The 20,327-nt window shown below is 41.9% G+C and overlaps 1 protein-coding gene across 4 annotated transcripts in view; it reads left to right on the top strand.

Annotated features, from left to right (window-relative positions):
- Positions 1–20,327, top strand: part of LOC310998232 (mitogen-activated protein kinase kinase kinase kinase 3-like) — a 38,438-nt gene that overhangs the window by 3,136 nt on the left and 14,975 nt on the right. For 3 of the 4 annotated variants that reach the window (XM_083988180.1, XM_083988179.1, XM_083988178.1), the window contains exons 2-15: positions 9,021–9,078; positions 9,653–9,743; positions 9,979–10,043; positions 10,171–10,226; positions 11,174–11,221; positions 11,391–11,433; positions 11,680–11,752; positions 12,283–12,414; positions 13,693–13,755; positions 13,920–14,001; positions 14,351–14,467; positions 17,115–17,193; positions 17,328–17,386; positions 19,896–19,958. In XM_083988180.1, the coding sequence (XP_083844306.1) occupies positions 9,021–9,078; positions 9,653–9,743; positions 9,979–10,043; positions 10,171–10,226; positions 11,174–11,221; positions 11,391–11,433; positions 11,680–11,752; positions 12,283–12,414; positions 13,693–13,755; positions 13,920–14,001; positions 14,351–14,467; positions 17,115–17,193; positions 17,328–17,386; positions 19,896–19,958 (1,029 nt within the window). Of the gene's footprint in view, positions 1–9,020; positions 9,079–9,652; positions 9,744–9,978; positions 10,044–10,170; positions 10,227–11,173; positions 11,222–11,390; positions 11,434–11,679; positions 11,753–12,282; positions 12,415–13,692; positions 13,756–13,919; positions 14,002–14,350; positions 14,468–14,990; positions 15,066–17,114; positions 17,194–17,327; positions 17,387–19,895; positions 19,959–20,327 lie in introns of all 4 variants that reach the window. The other variant, XM_083988177.1, reaches the window with a different exon arrangement.

Raw genomic sequence — 20,327 nt, 5'->3', positions numbered from 1 at the left:
CATGGCTTTACATAATGTTTCACACTGTACCAGTTATCATTATAATAACATAATGTGATTTTAAAAATCTCACAATTGCAGCTCTCACAGTCCCAAACCAGCTGAGACGTTAGAGCACAGTCTGATACAAATAATGCAAACTACACATGTTCACATGTGGTTTACTCTTCCTAAACACAAATCATTAGGTGTGTGTGTGTGTGTGTCAATACTGGAGGAAAGCCTCTCTACTTGCCATTTACCGGACGTGACAGCACCGAGTGATTTCCAATTTCTAAATCTGCTTCTGTCCTTTCCCAGAGGAAAGCAGGAGTTTGATTCAATTTAAACGTGCACTAAGAAATTCCAGTAACATGACAGTCGACTGCACACAGCATGCTTGTGTTTACCCATCAGACTTTGGTGTGTGACGCTTCAAACCAAATAAAACCAAACAAACCAGCGAGGAGGAGGAATACCAGACGCTCAGGAGGCCTGTTTTCATTCTGTCGAAATGAGTGAGTGCTCGCCGATGGTAAAGATACGATTTGGATCGATTTGTCACTTTTAGGTGGGCGGAGCAGGGGAGCAGCAACACTCCTCTCTTTCGCAGTCTCACTTTGTCACCGAGGCAGCTTCAAAAAGAGCTCCAATAAACACAAGTATCGGCTTAATTTGTCGCTCTATAGCCATGAAAACCTGCTGCAGGCGAACAGAGGAAAGTGCACTAGCTGTCTCTGCGCTTCAGAAAACACGACACAGGCCAAGTATTCAGCAACAGCACACAGGATCTGATGTAACTGAGGTTGTTTAAATAGGATGACTGGTTGGGTTTTTTCTGCCAAGGTGACAGTACCTGTGGCTGCGGATTGGGGAAGTGGAGGAGGAGGAGGAGGAGGAGGACGGTGGCGGCGGCCTTCGCTGGGGCAGGGATCAGTTAATGACAAATCAATTTCAGTGGCGAGGCAGCGTGTTCTCCTGAAACATGCCAGGAATCTGGGTATTTTTGGACTTAACGTAAGAGACAACAAGCAACGCTACCTGTCTCCCCCTTTGGCAAATAGCATTGTAGCATGTAATCGACATGAGTCAAAATGAGCTGCGCTTGTGGGAAGAATTTCCAACGTGAATCCCCTTAAACTGCATTAAAAATGAGCTGTCACCAATTTCAAGAAGACGGTAAACTGATTTGCCAGGGTGTGACAAAACCGTCCCCCTTCCCTTCATTAAACTAAGGATGAATATGTTACTTAGACGATTGAAGGAAGCCCTATTAAGTGGCCTGTGTTTATGTGTTCACTCTTAATGTATGATGTACTTAACAGTAATAAATGTGGTGATGGTAACTATTTCCTCTGAACAGGCCTCGGTGTTTGTGTGTGTGTGTGTGTGTGTGTGTGTGTGTGTGTGTGTGTGTGTGTGTGTGTGTGTGGCACAGCTGGGCAGCCATGGTCCAGGAATGCAGGAATCTTTACTTCCTCCTTATGAGTGTGTGCGTGTCCATGTCCTATTGTTTCCCACTGCTTCAGCAGAGGAAGACAGCAGAGCAAAGAACTGCGGCATAACACACACACACACATGCACAGATGATTGTATCGTCACATGCATGGACACACACACACACACGCACACACACACACGTGCACACACACACACAGATGGCTATGGAGTCACACCAAAAGCTGCTGGGCCAGAACCATCCTGTTTTTGTCACTGTTCCTCCAGTTGTTTTCTCTCTGAGGTAGAGACACACACACACACACACACACACACACACACACACACATACACACACAGACCTCAAACCTCGGCATTCACAAAAGCTCCGAGGCAAAGCGAGGTTCAAGATCAAGATCGGAAATTTAGTCCCCCCGTCAGCCCCGGCTCTCGGGTTTCTGTTGGCCAAGTACAGTTAATGTACTGTGCAGGGATTTGTCTCTGTGCCACTGGTGCAGTGACACATTGATAACTTGCATAGCTGCTGTTGCACACTGGTTGTTAACACAGTGTGGTGGTATGGGACAAAACCAGATGTACCAGTAAAAAAGTAGCACTGTGATTGTGAAGTCATTTTATGCACAGTCACGGTGCATTCAGGCTATTAAGCTTACCTTGTGTGTCGATGTTACAAAGGAATGCTTTCCTTCTTAGAGCGTGCACAACTGTGTGTGTTGCACTCTAATATATATCAAGATAAATATTTTATAATCCTTCCACTGAGTAACCTGTCAGACCTGATATGTCTACCCCCTGCTTAAAGCTCTTGATGTATTTTAACTATGTAAACAAATGACTTGGCAATTGTTGTCCACATCATCTTAAGGCAGGGCGTTAGCAGCTCTTTGATGAGCCATGTTATTGAAGTCAAAATGTGAGGTCCTGTAGCTTGTATGTGCGCCTTTAATTAACTACTTAATGATTAACAAAATGACTAGAGAGGGTATGGATGTTGCTTTGGAAACTGCCCTGCAGACAGCGAAAGGAGTGACGCCTCTCTGCAGGGTGGGCCAAAACACACACACACACAAGAAGAAATAATGGTGTGACAGGTGAAGGCGTCTGTGGGCTTTCCTGGCACAGATGCACTTTTTTTTTTTTTTTACAGCACTGCGCTGCTGCTTCTGACCTGGAAAACCTCCACTCGGCAGCTTTAACTAATGTAAAGTACAGGAGCTGCTACTGTCACTCATGAAATCTTAACACACACACTCATGACAACCCTCTGTGACAACAACTAGCCTAATAGTCACCACCAGATCATGTGAATCTTTCCAAATTCTTTGGTATTACGCCGGCAAACAAAAGGAAAGATAAAGCAGGATGTTGCCACATACCTGGCTGGTGGATATTTTAGAAGTAGTCGGCGTCATCTATTTGGCTCCCGCTGCAATGAGCTTGTAGTGACTGAGCTGTGGAGCTGTTACCACCGAGATCTCTGAGGAAACAGGTGGCAAAGTTGTGAATTCATTATTTTGACGGAAAATAGTAATACTATTGAATCATGCTCTTTTTTTTAAAACCCAATTCTCTTAACAATTAACGGCTGTTTTGATGTGTTGAGAGTGTTTTTTAAGAAAGGAGAGACATTTGCTTTCTTTCTTGACTGTACAGGTTGCTTAAAGAGTTTCAGACTGGGCAGAAACTGTTAAAAAGCGTGTGTGGTGTCGATTTGTTTTTATATTTTTTCAATGCATTTTGAAGGTGATCACAAGAAGATTAGTTAATAGTTAGTTAGTTAGTTAAACCACCAGAGGAGGAGATGATCTTTCATCTGCAGTGGAAAAAAGGTCGTCACATGGCGGTAGTCAATATGATAATCGTGAAATGCATGTCAAGAACGAGGCGAGGAGTTTGTCACGGCTAAACGCATCGGTTATCTCGAAGGTCAGAGAGGCTTTGCTGGTGATTGGATGATCGTCAGTTTGAAACCTCAAATCTCTCGGAAAAATCTCATCAAGGGAAGCGAATGCCCGGCCGGCCACTGTTGCAGTGATGGCCCCCCCGGGCCGAGCCGTAACTCTTAAGACTTGTTGGAGCTGCTCACTGGGCTTTAGCAGAAGGTGCTGCTGCTGCTGCTGCTGCTGCTGCTGCTGCTGCTGCTGCTGCTGCTGAGATGATAAGAGAGCCTGAGATCGTAATTACGACAGAAAGTTCAGCAGGCGAGTTTTCCAGGTTATCTGATACCATGAGAGGAGGTGACTAGGATCAGTTACACTACCGAGCGTTTATATTTCTTCTATATTACTTGCAGGCTCGCTTGTGTTATAAATCTGTAATACACCGCGGAGTGTATGGATTTCTGAAAAGCTGCATGAAGGTTGATATTGGATCTTTGTTGATAGTATCAGTGGGTGAATCCTCGGACATGAACCTGTGACCGGAGGTGACTCAGATCTGCGAATAGAGTACCACTACACCGGCATGACCTCTGACCTTATGTAAGACAGTCTGTCTGATAAGAGGTCTGACACAAGTTAAGCTTAACAAAACTGTCACACCAGATTAACGATAAATACCACAACAAGCCTCGTCTGTCAGAGCTGAGGGAATATTAGTTGAGTTTAGACGAAATGTAAAAAAAAAAAAAACACTGTAATCAAACCACCTCAGAGTGAAATCACACTGTTTTCACCTTTATTGTTGTTTTGACAGTTAAAGTTGCAGGATTCAAGCTCAAGCTGAGTGGGATGATTAGCATGGTGAGCCGCTACTGCTGAGGTTGGTCGTGTTTGTTTTTCATGGCCAGAGAGGAGGAGAGAGTGAAATGCCACATTGATCCTCCACTGTGCTGGCCATATGCTGTATATCACACACAGACAAGGACACACACACACACACACACACACGCACACGGTGCTAATGATGGATATGAGCTAAGTTTCTCCATTACTGTCCAGGCAGGCTCACATTAAGCCTGTGCAGACCGGGCCGATACAGCACATGGAAACATCTCCTCTATACGTCCAAAATGTTGCTTATTGTTTCATTTGCTCCTTTTTTTTAAGTCAATTCTCATTATGTAATAATTTAATTTAATAACTAGAGCTCAGCGCACCTGGTACTGAACAAAATGTGTCCCTAACACAGCTTATCAAATACTGTTAAGCATGAGTGGATTATGAGACGACATGAACGCTGCCCACAGACTGAGAGAGACAAACAATGCATCTCCTCAGTTGAGTTTATATCTTCTTGTCATTTTTTTTTTTTTTTGCCTCTTTCAACTACAAACAGTCTGCGTCTCTCTTTGTAGTCACCATGTGTCTCTTTGTGGTTGTTTGGCTTCTGCTTTGTAGTCCCTTGATTGACACCCCAACAAAAATTGTTTACATTAACTTCAAAGGGAGGATCTGGACCAGGAGCCTTTGACCCAGTGGGCCCCGGGTCCTGTGTCCTCAAGACCAGTTCATTGATAGTTCATCCATTCACCACCAGAATTAATTGTTTGCTCTCATGCGGCCTTTCTCTTATTATATGTCTTCTTTAATGAGACACTTCCTGACTTTAATCATTCCTGTTCAATTGTTCATGTTGAATATTTGAGAATTTCCTCCGCTTACAGTATGATATTGAAAAACATTGCTTTCCAATACCATAACCCAGTAGCTGTATGACATGAAATCAGTTATACAGCATCCTCAGTGCATCTGCATCATCAGCTTTCTCACCTTAAAGATGAACTATGCAGGCTTTTTAGCTTAACTATATTACATTTTTACCTTAATTAAACTGCTTTGGAGTAATTGTGATGGTTTAATTAATGACATGTAACTTTTTACGAGGGAGAATGGAGGCTCTCTGCCTTCCACCAAGCGCCCGGTAACCTGTAATCTCTTGTTTATAACAGATAAGACTACACAAATATACACGTCATAACATCGTATATCATGTATAACGTTATGTACCACTCTATTGATTGATTTCTCGCAAGCTTCATTGTAAACAAATGCACATGGCCGAGACGGGAGGAGGGTTATCAAAACAGAGGAAAAGCGACCGGACTTGCATAGTTTCCCTTTTATCACTTTTCCTCTGTGTCGCTGTCACCAAGCACTCTGAGGCCATTTTTAGTCCCAACATGCAGCAGTCAGAGACCGAGGCTATGCTCATGCAAAGGTGATGACCTTAGTTATTAATTAATGTTGTAACATCTTAGCTGTCAGGTTTGCAGTTGTCACCACCCATCATAAATCAGACTGAGAGTGATAAACTTGAGCTTTTTCTTCCCATCCATTAAGTCTAGCTAATAAAACCACCTTTCTGTGAAGGGGTTTCTGTGTTTGACCATTATTTGTTCAGTTTGTCACTGAATGGACTTCTTTTTTTTCCCTGAAATGTCAGGGAATGATGGATTGCACTGCTTTGCTGTGGCATTTTCTGTATTGTTCTCAGCCTGTCATTCATTCATTTTTGTTCACAAATCACACAAGAGAACCGACTGGAGGTGATGGACTGGAGCGTTTTCTGAATCACGCTGGTTGACACAAAAAGTTTGACCGAGCGTGAAAAGCCGGTGAAAATGTCTCTGATGTACTCTGAGACCAGATGAGCATCGCACAGCATCAGCACCATCTGTGTCTTTTGATGGTTTGAAGGTTCAGGCCTTTGAAACCTTCTTTAAAGAGAAACTATGCAGGATTTATAGCTTAACTATGCTACATTTTTACCTTAATTAAACAGCTTTGGAGTAATTGTGATGGTTTAATAAATGGCTTAACTTGTTACGAGGGAGAATGGAGGCTCTCTGCCTTTCACGCTCCTGTCACTTATTGCATCTCTTTGCTAAAAAACAACTGGTGTCCCAGCTCTTGTCTCTGCCGACGCGACACAAACGCACCCCGTAACCCGTAATCTCTTGTTTGTCATTACATTTTATATGATATATAACATTATCTACCACTCTATCGATTGCTTTCTCACCGGTTTCGTTGTAAACAAATGCACATGGCCGAGAGGAGGGTTAGCAACACAACAGGAAAAGTGACCAGACTAGCATAGTTCCTCTTTAACTATGATTTTTATTTGCTCTTGAAAAACATTAATCAGCTCAGGCGCTGGTTTTCCTCGGCCCTGTTGCTCAAGGCCGCTTCAGCACAGTAGGAATGTTGTGTGACTGATGGTCAAACTTGCGCCCGTGTGCGCGTGTGGTCACACCAAGCAGCTTGCTTCAGTCAGTCAGCCAGTCACAACAACCAGTCAGTCAAGTCGAGTCCAGTCAGGCCGTGTGTGTGTTGTTGCCACTGACAGTGGCACTGGGCTCTATGAGTCATCTCTGACTGAAGACACACTGTCTGTGCTCTCCACTCTGCTCCTCTCTCTTCGTCTTTTCTCTTTGCATCTCTTTGTCAGTGCCCCCCACCCCACTCCACCCTGCCCCACCACCACCACCACCACCACAGCTTTGTTTTGGAGTGTGCTCGCCTCTGTCCTTCTCCTTCTCCTCTGCATCTGTTCTTCTCCACTTGATTTTCCCCCTTGAACCGGGGAGGAAACAGTTCTCGTCCTTCTTCTGTTCCTCAAAACTAAAAATCGGTTTTGATTGTGTGTGTGTGTGTAATGTAACTGATTAATATTTGATAGTGCAGTTGTTTCCCCCCGTGCTTGCCCTTGACTTCTTTGCTTTATTTTGTCTCCTCTCTCCTGTTGTTGTACTTCTCGCTGCTCTGTTTCTGCAGTGTACTTGTGTGCGCTGTACTCTCGTGTCTTGTTTTTTGAAGTTCAGATTCTGTTTTGTGCTACTTTTTCTTTTTTTCTTCTTCTTCTTCTTCCACCCCTCAGCTGTTAGGGCGATCACTGCTCATGCTGACAAGGCAGCTCACTTGGCACATTATAACTGCATCACTGCATCAGAAAACTTAGATGGCATTTAATGTACGTCTCATTTTGATGTTTTATTAAATTACTTTTGCCTCGTCAGATATGGTTGAAACACTTTTAGACTTGCAATTAATATAAGTAGCTTAGCCTTGTAATTATACAATTCAGTAAACTGAGAGAATGGAAACTCTTCACATTAATATGACACATTTTCATTATTTGTATGGTATAATTAGTTAAAAGGCTGTACAAATCTGATAAGTAATGAAACATCTTTTATATTTATATCTCTGATTTAAAATATACACATTCCCCTGTCCTGATGTGAATATATCAAAATGGAAATTATCCGCTTGGATCCTTATATAGACCGCTCTGGTATTTAACAACTTTTCCAGTAAAGTGAGCGGAGCAGAATGTAAAGTGTCATGGTTTTCCTCACTAATGTTGGGTAAATATGCCGGCGCGGCTGCAGCCAGGATCAGGGTAGATGTGGGTGTTTCTGTCAGCTGCTTCCTCCAAGTCCATAAGGAGAAGAAATTAGAGCCGTTGTGCCAGAGACTTGACACATTAGCCTCAAGCCGTTAAAAGGTATTGAAGCGCTTGTTTTGTCTTCAACGTCGAAATTCTTATCAGTTACCCGAAGATACCCGCTTCCTTCTGCTTATTTTCCTTACACGCTCCGTCTCTCTCACTCTCTCTGTCTTATTCTCACACATGCGTATGCAATGTCACACACGGTCACACTTGCACATTCTTGGCCGGGGAGAAGTGAGCAATTCATTGCCTCCTCTGAAAAACCATCTTTTATTCATGCATACTTCATATAGAATTCCTCTCCCCATCCAGCGCTGCCGCTAAAATGTAAACACACAGTCGGCTATTTATAGAAAATCAGTCTCTGTATTCGGCACAAGAAAATACTTTTCGATATAAAGAAGACAGCTTTTCAGGAATACAGTAAGATCACTGTCGAGGTCTGTGCCACCACCACCCTGCCCGTGCCTTATCACCTACATCGTTTGTTGTTGTTTTTACCTCCTTGGCTGCATCTCACACATGACGGATGAGGCATCATGACATCATTTTGTTAATCAGGTTATTTTGCATCAGTCTGAACTTGAACCTTGATGTTATATCAGTAGTGTAAATTATCCTAACTTGTTCAAGCAGTTTGATAGTTAAATAATAAGTAGTTTTCTGATACTGAGTCTCTGCATTTAGTAGCAGCAGCTTTAGTTGATAAGAGGCATTATTGTTTAACAGCTCGATTTAAGTTGGTTTCACAGTTTCAAGTGGGATCCAACCACTCTGAACTGTCTTTAGGATTTCCCATCATACCTGCAGTTTCATCCATGCACTTGTCTCAAAGCTGAACTTTAATGCTGGTTTGTGTAATAGATGAATGATTCTGAAGGTTCATTAAACACCAGTAGACTGATTTTTATCATAATTACCAGTTCAACAGAACATCTGTGCGCTTGCATGTCACTCACGACTAATTCAGTGGATTGCTGGATTACATCCTGTTGTTATGTGGCAGAAATACCACGCTAGGCCCTCGTTCTTTGGAGCCCCCCTTCACTGTGCCAGTGCAATGTTGTTTTCTTGCACACATGGCGTCGGTCGCAGCCCAGACCTGCTTCACCACAAAATTGCATGAACATGCATGTTTTTGAGGCTCCTCTAACCCATTTTCTCTCCTCTCTCTCTCTTTCTTTCAGGCTCGTAATGTAAACACAGGAGAGTTGGCTGCTATCAAAGTCATCAAACTTGAACCGGGTGAGTTATCTCATCTCATCTCTCTCTCTCTCTCTCTCTCTCTCTCTCTCTCTCTCTCTCTATTCCTTTATGTCCCAATTTTTTCGCTATACCTCCCTCTAAATGACTTTGGCAGCTTGTGCTCTTCTCTTTTTCACTCTTTCTTTTTTTTCTGTAACCTTCCTTCTTCATCAGACTTTTTTTCCACACCCCCTGTTAACTCCCTTTCTTGCCCTACACTTTTTCCGTGCATTATCATGTTGTCCTCCACCTCCACTAAAGAAAGGAAAAAAGAAACCTCCATAGTCACAGGAAGTGTTGTTGTACACTGCTGCTGAATAATGAAGGACCTCAAGGTTGAATTTAAATAAAGAATATATGTAGAAGCCTCCTCTGCATCCATTTACACTGACTTCCATGAGTTAGCCCTGCAGCATTTAGCCACACACGCACACATACTACTGACACAAATCCATGATAAATCAACTTCTCTGCTCTGTTACTATTGCTTTGTAAATAATAATGATAACCATATCAAGCCTTAAGATACCAGATAATCATCGTAATAACATCTACACTTGTGTTTTCTCTCCAGGTGAGGACTTTGCTGTCGTCCAGCAGGAAATTATAATGATGAAAGACTGTAAACACTCCAACATCGTTGCCTATTTCGGCAGTTATCTCCGGTAAGTTAGTTAGTGTGCGTGTGGTGTCTGCGCCTGTATGTGTGTCACATCTACAATTTAGCTATGGTCGTCATCAAAATGGGGTGTTACTCTGGTTTGCATGCATGTGTGTGTTTTGTCACAGAAGTATGAGCTGGTGTGTGTGTATGTGTGCGAGGGGGAATTAGTTTGTATAAGACACTGTGTGTGTTTGTGTAAAGTATACTGACAAAGTGTTGCATGTGTGTGTGTGCAGGAGAGATAAGTTATGGATCAGTATGGAGTACTGTGGAGGAGGCTCTCTGCAGGACATCTATCACGGTAACAACATGCACTCAAACACACACACACACACATTCTGATATTAACTGTGTTGTTTCTCTTGTCTTTTTTTTATTTAGCTTTATCTTATTCTCAGTCTCTAATATCCCTTCTTTCACTCCTCCAGTAACTGGGCCCTTATCAGAGTCACAGATAGCCTACATGTCGCGGGAGACCCTGCAGGTAGAGTATCCAGTGTGTTTGTCATATCGGCGTACGTGTGTTTTTTTAATAGAGAGGGAATGAACAGGGAGGTTTATTATAGGAGGGAGGTCCTCTTTTTATTTGGAACTGCTTCATTTCTCTCTAAAGGAGCTTTGACACCTGTTCAGAGGCTTTTCTGCGTAATCTTTACAGTCCTGCACAGACATACTGTACCTGCATTATGTGATGTTTTTTTTTTTTGATACTTTCTTTTTATTGCTTTTTTTCATCCATTGGAAAAAAAGAAAATCATATACAAATAAAATAAAAACAAACTTCAGAAAGGGAACATGCTGGATTGCCATGTCTCTATAGTTGGTTCCTTGCTTATCAGTCCATTTCTCACACTTTTCGCAACATTGCTCTTCTTGAGTCATTTCATATGAGTCAACTGTTCCGTAACGTATATTTCATCCACAATCTTCAGCCAGTCATCTTGTCGGTTGATCTGGCTTATACCACTTTCTCGTGATTGCTTTTTTTTTTTTACAAGCTGCTAACAAGATTTTCAGCAAATAACTGGCCTCTTTTATACACAACATTCCCTGTCATGTCGCCAAAAACACAGTAATATACATGACTTAGATACAGCATAGCTCAGAATTATGACAATAACTAGGTGAACATCTTCCCAAAATTGTATGATTCAAGGACAAAGCCAAAAAAAACATGAGAATGGTCTACATTTATATCTCCACATTTTCTCCAACATGGCTTTTGGGTGTGACAAAGAATCTAATTAAGTTCACGTGATGATGTAGTTGACTGTTGTGATGTGTTCTCCAAATATGCAACCATTCATCTTCAGAAATATTCACACACCCAAAAGCATATATTCCCTCTTATCTGAGTTATGTGATGTTTTATGGTTAGAAGATCAAACTGTTTTCCATGCGTGCGTTTTAAAACTGTGATTCTGTTTCCAGGGTTTATATTATCTTCACAATAAAGGCAAAATGCACAGAGACATTAAGGTGAGTTTGGAGAGAATCATCTTCTGTCACCTGTATGTCATTGCTCATTTAAATATCACGTAAGATTACTGATTCATAGCTGCAGGCGACAATAAACCTTCACTTAAATTGACCTGTTGTGTGATTTGTCTCGTTGCATCTTGACACATGGCGTGTTTGTCTCTGACAGGGAGCCAACATCCTCCTGACAGACAACGGCTATGTTAAACTAGGTAAGAGCAACACGCAGTTTGCTTCTGCTGCTTCAAAAGGTTGAGCCTTAAAGGCCTCATTCACTGACTTGGTTTTCCTTTCTCTCTCGTGCCCCCACTTTGTATAATCATTACCACTCCTACTCTCACCTCTTTTAAAATTTATTTCTCTCTCAAATTCCCTCTTCATTCTTTCACTCCTTCCCTTCCATTATCCTCCATTTCATTCTTCTGTCTTATTCCCTTCCCCCCTTTCTCCTTCCCCAGCTGACTTTGGTGTATCGGCCCAGATCACAGCAACTCTAGCCAAGAGGAAGTCATTCATTGGAACTCCGTACTGGTGAGTTGTGCTTGTTTTTCTGTCATCGTCCTGTAAAGCTGAATGTGAACAAGCATGAAGGGCCACATCAACGTATAAAATCCAACTTCCTACTGCACCCAAGAGGCATTCGATCAGTTGGGGGAAAGTGCGGGAATTTGATAAATGGTCTGACATCAGGCAGGCTGAAGGAATTTGTCTTAAGCGTCAGTGTCTCATCAGACATGTTTCATGCATTTATCACATTCGCCGATGGTTTCTGTAGTGAATCCAGATTATGCACATCTTCACAAAACCTTAACAAACCAGGAATGAATAGTATTTTTGACGTCCAGAGAGACGCAGACAGACAGAGGTTCATAGAGAAGTCAGGAGAGTTGTAGATCAAAGTCATAGTGGGAAACCTTTGTGCTTCTGCAGGGAAATACTGTGAAAAAACAACATCTTTTCCTGTGTCTGGCTGTTTAATTAACCTGCTTTTGTTAAAAAAGACTCTAATTCTTTCCCTTTTTTTCTCCTTGCCCTCCTTCTGTGTCTGTCTCCGTCTGTAGGATGGCTCCAGAAGTAGCAGCAGTGGAGAGGAAAGGAGGTTACAACCAGCTGTGTGATATCTGGGCTGTGGGAATCACAGCAATAGAGCTGGCTGAACTACAACCGCCAATGTTTGATTTGCACCCCATGAGGTAGAGGAGTGTGTAAATGCGTGTGTGTGTGTTTTTATGTGTAGGTGTTATGTGTACAATACATATGGTATGGATATGTGGAAAATTAAATTGTTACTTCACTTTGTAACTGGAGCAGAAAAGCCACATCTGTGTTTAGAGTACTGATACCTCTGGGAGGGATCCCTCAATTTTACATTAGTTTAGTCAAATTCAGCCTTAAACGAGCCACCAGGACTTCTGTAACTTTGTGATGTCACAACAAAGCAGCCACCACTCTCAGCCATGTTGTTAAAACAACAAATATACAATATCTAATTAAGGATATCTTAAAGGGATAGTTCACCCTAAAATGATATTTCGCTCATTATCTACTCACCCTCATGTTGACTAAGGGCTGGAAGAATTATCAGAGTCCACCGTCCCTTCTCTTAGTTACAGGGGGTCTCGGCGTAGCAGTGAATTTCAATGCAACGGTTGCAAAGGGACACCGGAGCTCTTCGTAAAAAAACACACACAAAAAAACATCCAAATACCTCCATGATGCTCGTATGTAATGTCCGTCTTGTGCTGAAGCCCCAAATTGCGTAATTGTCCCGAAAAAAATTAAATAAGTCCATAGTTTAAGCTTGTTTGTAGCGGAAGCTTCTCGTCTTCTTCTTCTTCTCCTATTCCTGGTCCGTCCAAATATCGCGTGATTTGCGCCGGCGTCATTGCGGTTACTGCGAATCACGCGATATTTGGACGGACCAGGAATAGGAGAAGAAGAAGAAGACGAGAAGCTTCCGCTACAAACAAGCTTAAACTATGGACTTATTTAATTTTTTTCGGGACAATTACGCAATTTGGGGCTTCAGCACAAGACGGACATTACATACGAGCATCATGGAGGTATTTGGATGTTTTTTTGTGTGTGTTTTTTTACGAAGAGCTCCGGTGTCCCTTTGCAACCGTTGCATTGAAATTCACTGCTACGCCGAGACCCCCTGTAACTCAGAGAAGGGACGGTGGACTCTGATAATTCTTCCAGCCCTTAGTCAACATGAGGGTGAGTAGATAATGAGCGAAATATCATTCTAGGGTGAACTATCCCTTTAACCAAAACAGTGTAATTGTGCAGTGGGACCTTTTATACGTAAATTGATGAGAAACTGTGAACTTAAGAACCTGCAGCAGATGTTGTGTAGGGTGTAGTCTTTATAATTGCATGCTGTGCAAGCTGCACTTTCCTCACTGTTTAACATTACGTTACTGTTAAGCCTTTGGGATTAATCCTTGTCTTTCCCTCTTTCCACACAGGGCTCTGTTCTTAATGACCAAGAGTAATTTCCAGCCTCCTAAGTTGAAAGATAAAGTCAAATGGTGAGATCCCGACCCCGTCACACGCTCTTCTTAATTTCCTTTTTTTTTTTTTTTTTACAGCCATTCAGACACATTTAATGTAGTATAAACCATACAGTTTTATCAAGTCTGTGTTTCACTTATTCTCTTCTTCTCTGTCTCCCCTCTCTCTGTGGAACAAACAGGACAAATAACTTCCACCATTTCGTCAAACTCTCCCTGACCAAGAACCCAAAGAAGAGGCCCACAGCTGAGAAACTCCTGCAGGTGAGTAGCACAACAACATATTTACAAAAACACAAGTGGTCCTTCTCTGACCAGTTCCCCCATCCCAGCTGAACTCTACCCTCTCCATCCTCATCTCAGTGGCACAGCACATTAGATATAAAATAAATTCCTTGTTCATATCATCTGAGAACCTCATTCTTTCTTCCACTTCTCATAAAAATGCAACATTTTCAGGTTTATTCTTCTGGTACTAAAAATATACTGTTTAAAAGACTGCATCAAACATCCATCACAGCTTCTCACACCTAAATGCTTAAAGTTATTAAAGTATGAGTCATTGCTGACAGACACACATTCTGACTGGTTCCCTCCTCTGTTGCTCTTCCAGCACCCTTTCGTGTCGCAGCCCCTCAGCAGGACGCTGGCAATCGAGCTGCTGGACAAAGCCAACAACCCCGACCACAGCACCTTCAACGACTTTGACGATGACGACCCCGAACCTGAGGTAACCTTTGACCTTCTTTTTGGAGGTTTTGCTTTTATTGTCTTTTTTTTTTTTTTTTTTTTCTTCAAGGCAGCTCATCAGAGAAATGATTATGTTTTGCTGGATCTTGATTTTCTTCTTCCTTCCCTTCAAATGGTGTCTTTCTGTCTCCTCATTTGTTCCTCTCTCATTAAATTCCTCCGCCATCCGCTGCCATTCATCCATACTGTCCTCAACCGCAGTCCCTCCTCTCTCTGGCACATGTGACTCATCTTTCTGCTCTTTGTCCCCTACTCCTTCTTTCCTCTCCCTCTTCTTATTTTACTATTTGTGCTTCTTCGTCCATCTATCTTCCTATTTGTCTTTCATTTCACTCTTTGTATTTTCTCTTTACTTCTACTTCTCATCTTCCTCTTTCCTCTTCCTCCTTGTAGCACTTCTCCCTTCTCCTTACTTTTCTCTTCTCCTTCTTCCTCCCTCTCTTCCCCCCTCCCCCTGTCTTCTCGTCTCCATTCCCCATCCTCGACCTCCTCCTCCTCCTCAGTTTAAGTACAGAGGTCATTTCCTACCCATAAGCCCCGGTGCTCGACGCGCACCCCGTTTTGCGGCCCGTAGGAAGGTACCCGGGTTTGGCTGCGGTGTGACTCTGCAGTGACTTCATTTCTAACTGGACTGTCAGTTGTGTTTTCACATGGAGGAGGACGACCACAGGACTGAATGAACTGAAAGTGGATTTTCCGTTCAACCGAGTGTCTACTGGTGTTGTCATGGAAACTGACATTGGCATGTGAGGCTCAGACCGTTGATGGATTGCCATGGCGATTGTGTAATTAGTTCAACATACCAGTGAGCGCTTGTATTAAAAACGTTCATGCCTTTCTGTTGACATGCATCCATCAGCTGGTGGTGGTGGTTTTTTCAGTCACAATTTTAATTCATGCAATGTAGTCAGATACACCAGCAATAACTGATTAATCCGCAATAGAACAATTATATCAAATATTTGCTTAAAGTTAAGTCATGAGGTTGAACTTCACAGAGTGCAGAATATAATTACATCATATATTTTATTCCTAAACAAATATAAACGTCTGCATAACCCTGTAATTATGACTGTAGTATAGAGGCCATTATTTACATACACTAAACTAGATGGTTGAGGTTAAGACTTTACGAATAAAATACTGCATTTGATTTAATTATGATTATCAAAGTGTTTTTTATTGATATAGAGGTATATATTTAATGTCTAAGTTTATAGCTATAGTTTTAGTATATTGTATATATTACTTTTACATGCTACAACTTTTATATTTATATTTATTGTCTTATATTTTGTCATATTGTTGCACTATGGTTTGGGTAATTTTGTTGTTTCACTGTTAGGGTTTGAGCCTCACATGCCAGTGACAATAAAGCATTCTATAAGGAAATACAATCAATACCACAGCTTTATAAATGTCATGCATGGGCTACACTATGTATATAAAAACTATGCTAATTTCCATGACAACATTATTTAGATTTTTTGGCAGCCATAATATTGCTATAACAGCAGATCAGGAAGTGACATCACTATGGCTCATCGGTTCATTCGAGTTCTGTGGCAGCAGCTGGGCGATACAGAAATGTCAAGGTTCATAAAGATGGTTTCCAAAGTCTCTCAGCATCATACTCATACTTACAACAATGCATCTAAACCACAAAGAGGTCACATTGTTCTTACTTTTTAATAGTGTTGACATTGTGGTCATCTCTCGTATGTTTTCTTTAATAGTGGGGTTAAAACGATACCAAAGCCTCAGCTTTAATAATCTTGAGGTTCAGGAAAATATCGGAAATCAATGATACAGTGAGTGAGTCTCTTTTCCAAGGGTTTGAAAATAGTTTCGGTTTGTTTTTTTTAAACCCAGCTCTGGTTAAAAGATCAAAGCTTTATCTCTCCATCTGGTGGTTTGGAAGCACAGGATACAGGATGCATTATGAACAAACTGGGGATTGTGGAATCCATCTTCATTTTTGCCTTTACAGCTACTAACCAACGATTTGTGTGTTACGAGAATGGACTTGATTACAACTATAAGTGGTGGTTTTAAACTGACGAACCTGTTGTTGGCTGCTCCGTGCTACAGATGTGGCTCACTTATATGGATCTATTAAAGTCTTGGTTTGTCTTTCTCTGGTCACTTTACCAGCATGGTTTGAGGTTGCTGTGTATTGAATCTACATCTTTATACTGAAGACATCCATCTATCTAGCCAGTGTATTTTTTTAATGGACAATATGTTGACACAGACTGACAGCTATTGGCCTCTATTTTGAAAGTATATGGACTCAAATTGTAAAACAATGTATAGATGACAACACTGGAGTGAAACATTAATGTTGTTGCCTGCAAAGTTTGTGTTTTCCCATCTGCGTTGCTATGTTTTGGCTGTCTGCTACCAGAGTGCAGCTGGCTGTTTTGCTGTGTCATCAAATCCCACCCACAGGAAACAGCACCGGGATTAAGCAGTTTTTTGTTTTTTTTGTTTTGTTTTGTTTTTTTCGTTTCTTTCTTTGGCCTATTGTAATCTTCTCAAGTGCGGTGTGAATTACTACACTGTGTATATTCTTTGCACAGCAGCTACTTGACTGTGTGTTTGTGTCTCTGTCTCTTTCCTGCCAGTCTCCGGTCTCTGTTCCTCATCGTATTCGATCCACCAGCAGGAGCACTAGGGAAGGAAAGACACTGTCTGAGATAAACTGTGAGTGTGTACACAAGATCAACACAAACAAACAAACTCATCTTTAATTAGATTTTTTAAATTTCATGTCAGAAAACCCACAGAATCTGCGATCTCATCACCACTGTTTGTCTCTTTATTCTTTACTTTCTCAGTTGGTCAGGTGAAGTTTGATCCTCCATTGAGAAAAGAGACAGAACCCCATCACGAACCGGTGAGTTTCTACCTGTGGTTTATGTCTCTTCTATGTGTGTATGTGTGTGTCTGTGTGTATGAGATTATACCGAATGGTTTGTGTGAATGTCACTTCACCACTATCGGCATGGCTGATCCTCACCTAATCACGGGAAGCACCCTGACCAACCCATAATGTCGTCAGTCTGTGGTGAACTGAACATGAAGCCCATCTACGAAGTTCACTCTGGAGGATAGAGCATTGAATTGAAGGGTTTTTTTTTCAATGAGGACGTCCAGATTTATCCCGATAATGTCAGCTATGGTTCAATTTTTTTTTACTGGGTAGAGAAGAAATCAGATTTGTGACCAGTCAGTGCAGTAAAAATGAACTCTAAAAGCAGTGTATGTTAATGTGTTTGCTTGGAGTTTTCAACTATAACCCTAATTTTTTTTTTTTCTCCCACCGCTGTAATTTGATTTGCTGTGTGCTGCACAGAAGCTTGATATCGTGGATACAAGCAGACAAAATTAGCTTTCTGTGCAGGGACAGGAGATAAAAAGAGGAGCTCAGAGTAGAGCTGCTGCCCCTTTTGCACTGAAAGGATGTGCAGGCATCTGATCAAGGTTACCTTCCTGAGGAGGAATCCAGTCCGTGTTGTAGCTCAGAGACACTGGTGCAGACCTAGAATACGTTTACTACAGGGACGATATGTCCCACCTTGCCTGTGAACTGTGAACAACTCTCTTGCCATAATGTCTCCTTACTTACTTACTTACAGGCCTGGATGGACACGTACTGTAACTAACAGGAATTTCTCACTAGGGTCCTCAGAAGATAGTTAGACTTTTATTTTTCCCCCCTTTGTGAAAAAAGTTGTTGCTTATAGTGTGAACAGATGGGATGGTGCAGGGTTCATGCACAGTCACAATGTCAGTCCTCCCTCCCCCTCACTGTCTCCCACTTTTTCTGTCCTTTCTTTGCACATGCACTTTTTCCACAAACCACAAACCTCGCCCCCCCTCTTGTATCACTCGTCCCCTGAGAAAACCCATCTTTAAAATCAAGTCGAGCCCTCGTCTGCTCCTCACCACTGTCTAGTGACTGTTTATAAAGATGGATGATGCTGTGGACAAAAATGAAGCCAAAATATCCCGGATACAAGAGCTGCCATCTTGTGCCAGTGATGTCGTTAGGAGCCACTCAATGCGTCTTCCAGATCCAGTCAATCACCAGAACAATGTTAAACTGATGTGTTGAGCACATATCAGTGGGATAAGAACAACCTAAAATGACAGAAAGCATGTTTGTACAAATTGAGTTAAAGGGATAGTTCAACATTTTGGCAAATTGGCCCATTGCCATAATCCCTATAGTTTTAGCAGTAGGTTCATTGCCTTTAATTGTCGGCGCAAGCTATTTTTAGAACGGCGGAGCAGAGCCGCGAGCTGCTCAGAGCTACGCTACGGAGGCTAATGGGATTTCTAGGTTCAGTCCAACAACGAAAACGCTCTCGTGGACAAGTTGTGACCTGCACAATGACAAATAAAGGTAACGAACCTACTGCTATGGCTATAGGGATTATGGCAATGGGCCAATTTGCCAAAATGTTGAACTATCCCTTTAACATCTGTTTGTTTTGTTTTTTTTAGTTTGAATGGGAACAGGAATTCAAGACTAACACAGCTTTAAGCCATCACAGGGCAATTGAGATATTTTGGCTTCTCTTTTGGGGCACTGTCATGTCGGCCATCTTTATAACCAGTCATCGTCTCTGTCACTCCATCTATTTATTATTTAAGAACACAGCCATATGTGCAGGTCTTCATGACATTCAGCGACATTCGTCCCCCTTTTCCCTTCATTTCCTCCCTTCTCCTTTAAAAGTAATCTAATAACATGGGGTCTCTCTCAGTCTTGCTGACTACGGTGTTTTTGTTTTATCTTTTCAAGATCTGTCTTCTCAAGATTATAGTACGTTTTAAAATCAATGAACCTTACTACAATAATCCTGTAACAGATTATTAAAAGGATGAGCAGGAGCCTTTTGTTCAATGGAGACTTTCTGGCAAGTACAGAGAGAGATTGATGAGTCAATGGATTGAGTAACATTCAGCATTTTGAACGTCTTATGTCATAAAAAAAAACAAAAACATGTCCATAGCAACAATATACACGTGGGAAAAATGGATTTAAGTAACATGTAGAGTTAAAAGAAATATTACCATACAGTTTTTGAGCCCACCCCCACTCTAAACCTGTCCCCGTTTATTCCCAGATGCTTCCATGCCTTGTTTAATCTGTCTCCCATCCATTGCCTCTTCTCTTCACATTAATGTCCCGGTATCTACCTCCTCCCCTGTCTTTACCGATCCATTGACGTCATAGAACATTTTTGGCCTTCATCCATTTTTCATTTATCATCCTCTCTCTTGCAACCTTGCCTCCTCCATTCCTCCCCCGTCTCCTCCTCCCCCCCTTTTGCCCCCTCCATCAGTCCAGGTTAATGTATTAACTGAGGTCTCTCTCGCTCTGTCTTGCTGACCAGTGTGATTCTGAGCCCTATCTGGACTGTGTTGAGGAGCTCTACTATACCGCGAGATCTAATCTGGTAGTACTCTTTCTGTCTCTCTCTCTCTCTCTCTCTCACTCTCCCCCTCTCACTCAGCCTCTATCGCTTTTTTTAATTCTCCAGCTGTTCATTTCTCTAACCTTATGCCTCCTTTTTTTTTATACCTCCAACTCACCCTCTCCACACTTTTCATTTGTAATCCTTTTACGAAGGGCAAGAACTTGTCCTTCTTTTGGCTCCCTTGCTTTCCGAGCCCCTGCTGTCTCTCTTTCTTTCTCCCCTCTCTCTCTCTTTTTTATTTTTTATTTTTTTTTTATTTTCCAGACTGCTGATTGCTTTGGCTGCTCGGTGTCCCAACATGTATATTTTTTTTTGTTCATTTTCACATATTTGTTCCATCTATTCTGG

This window comes from Trachurus trachurus (assembly GCF_905171665.1).
Source record: "Trachurus trachurus genome assembly, chromosome: 15".
Taxonomy (NCBI): Eukaryota; Metazoa; Chordata; class Actinopteri; order Carangiformes; family Carangidae; genus Trachurus; species Trachurus trachurus.
This window is presented reverse-complemented; position numbering and strand designations above follow the sequence as displayed.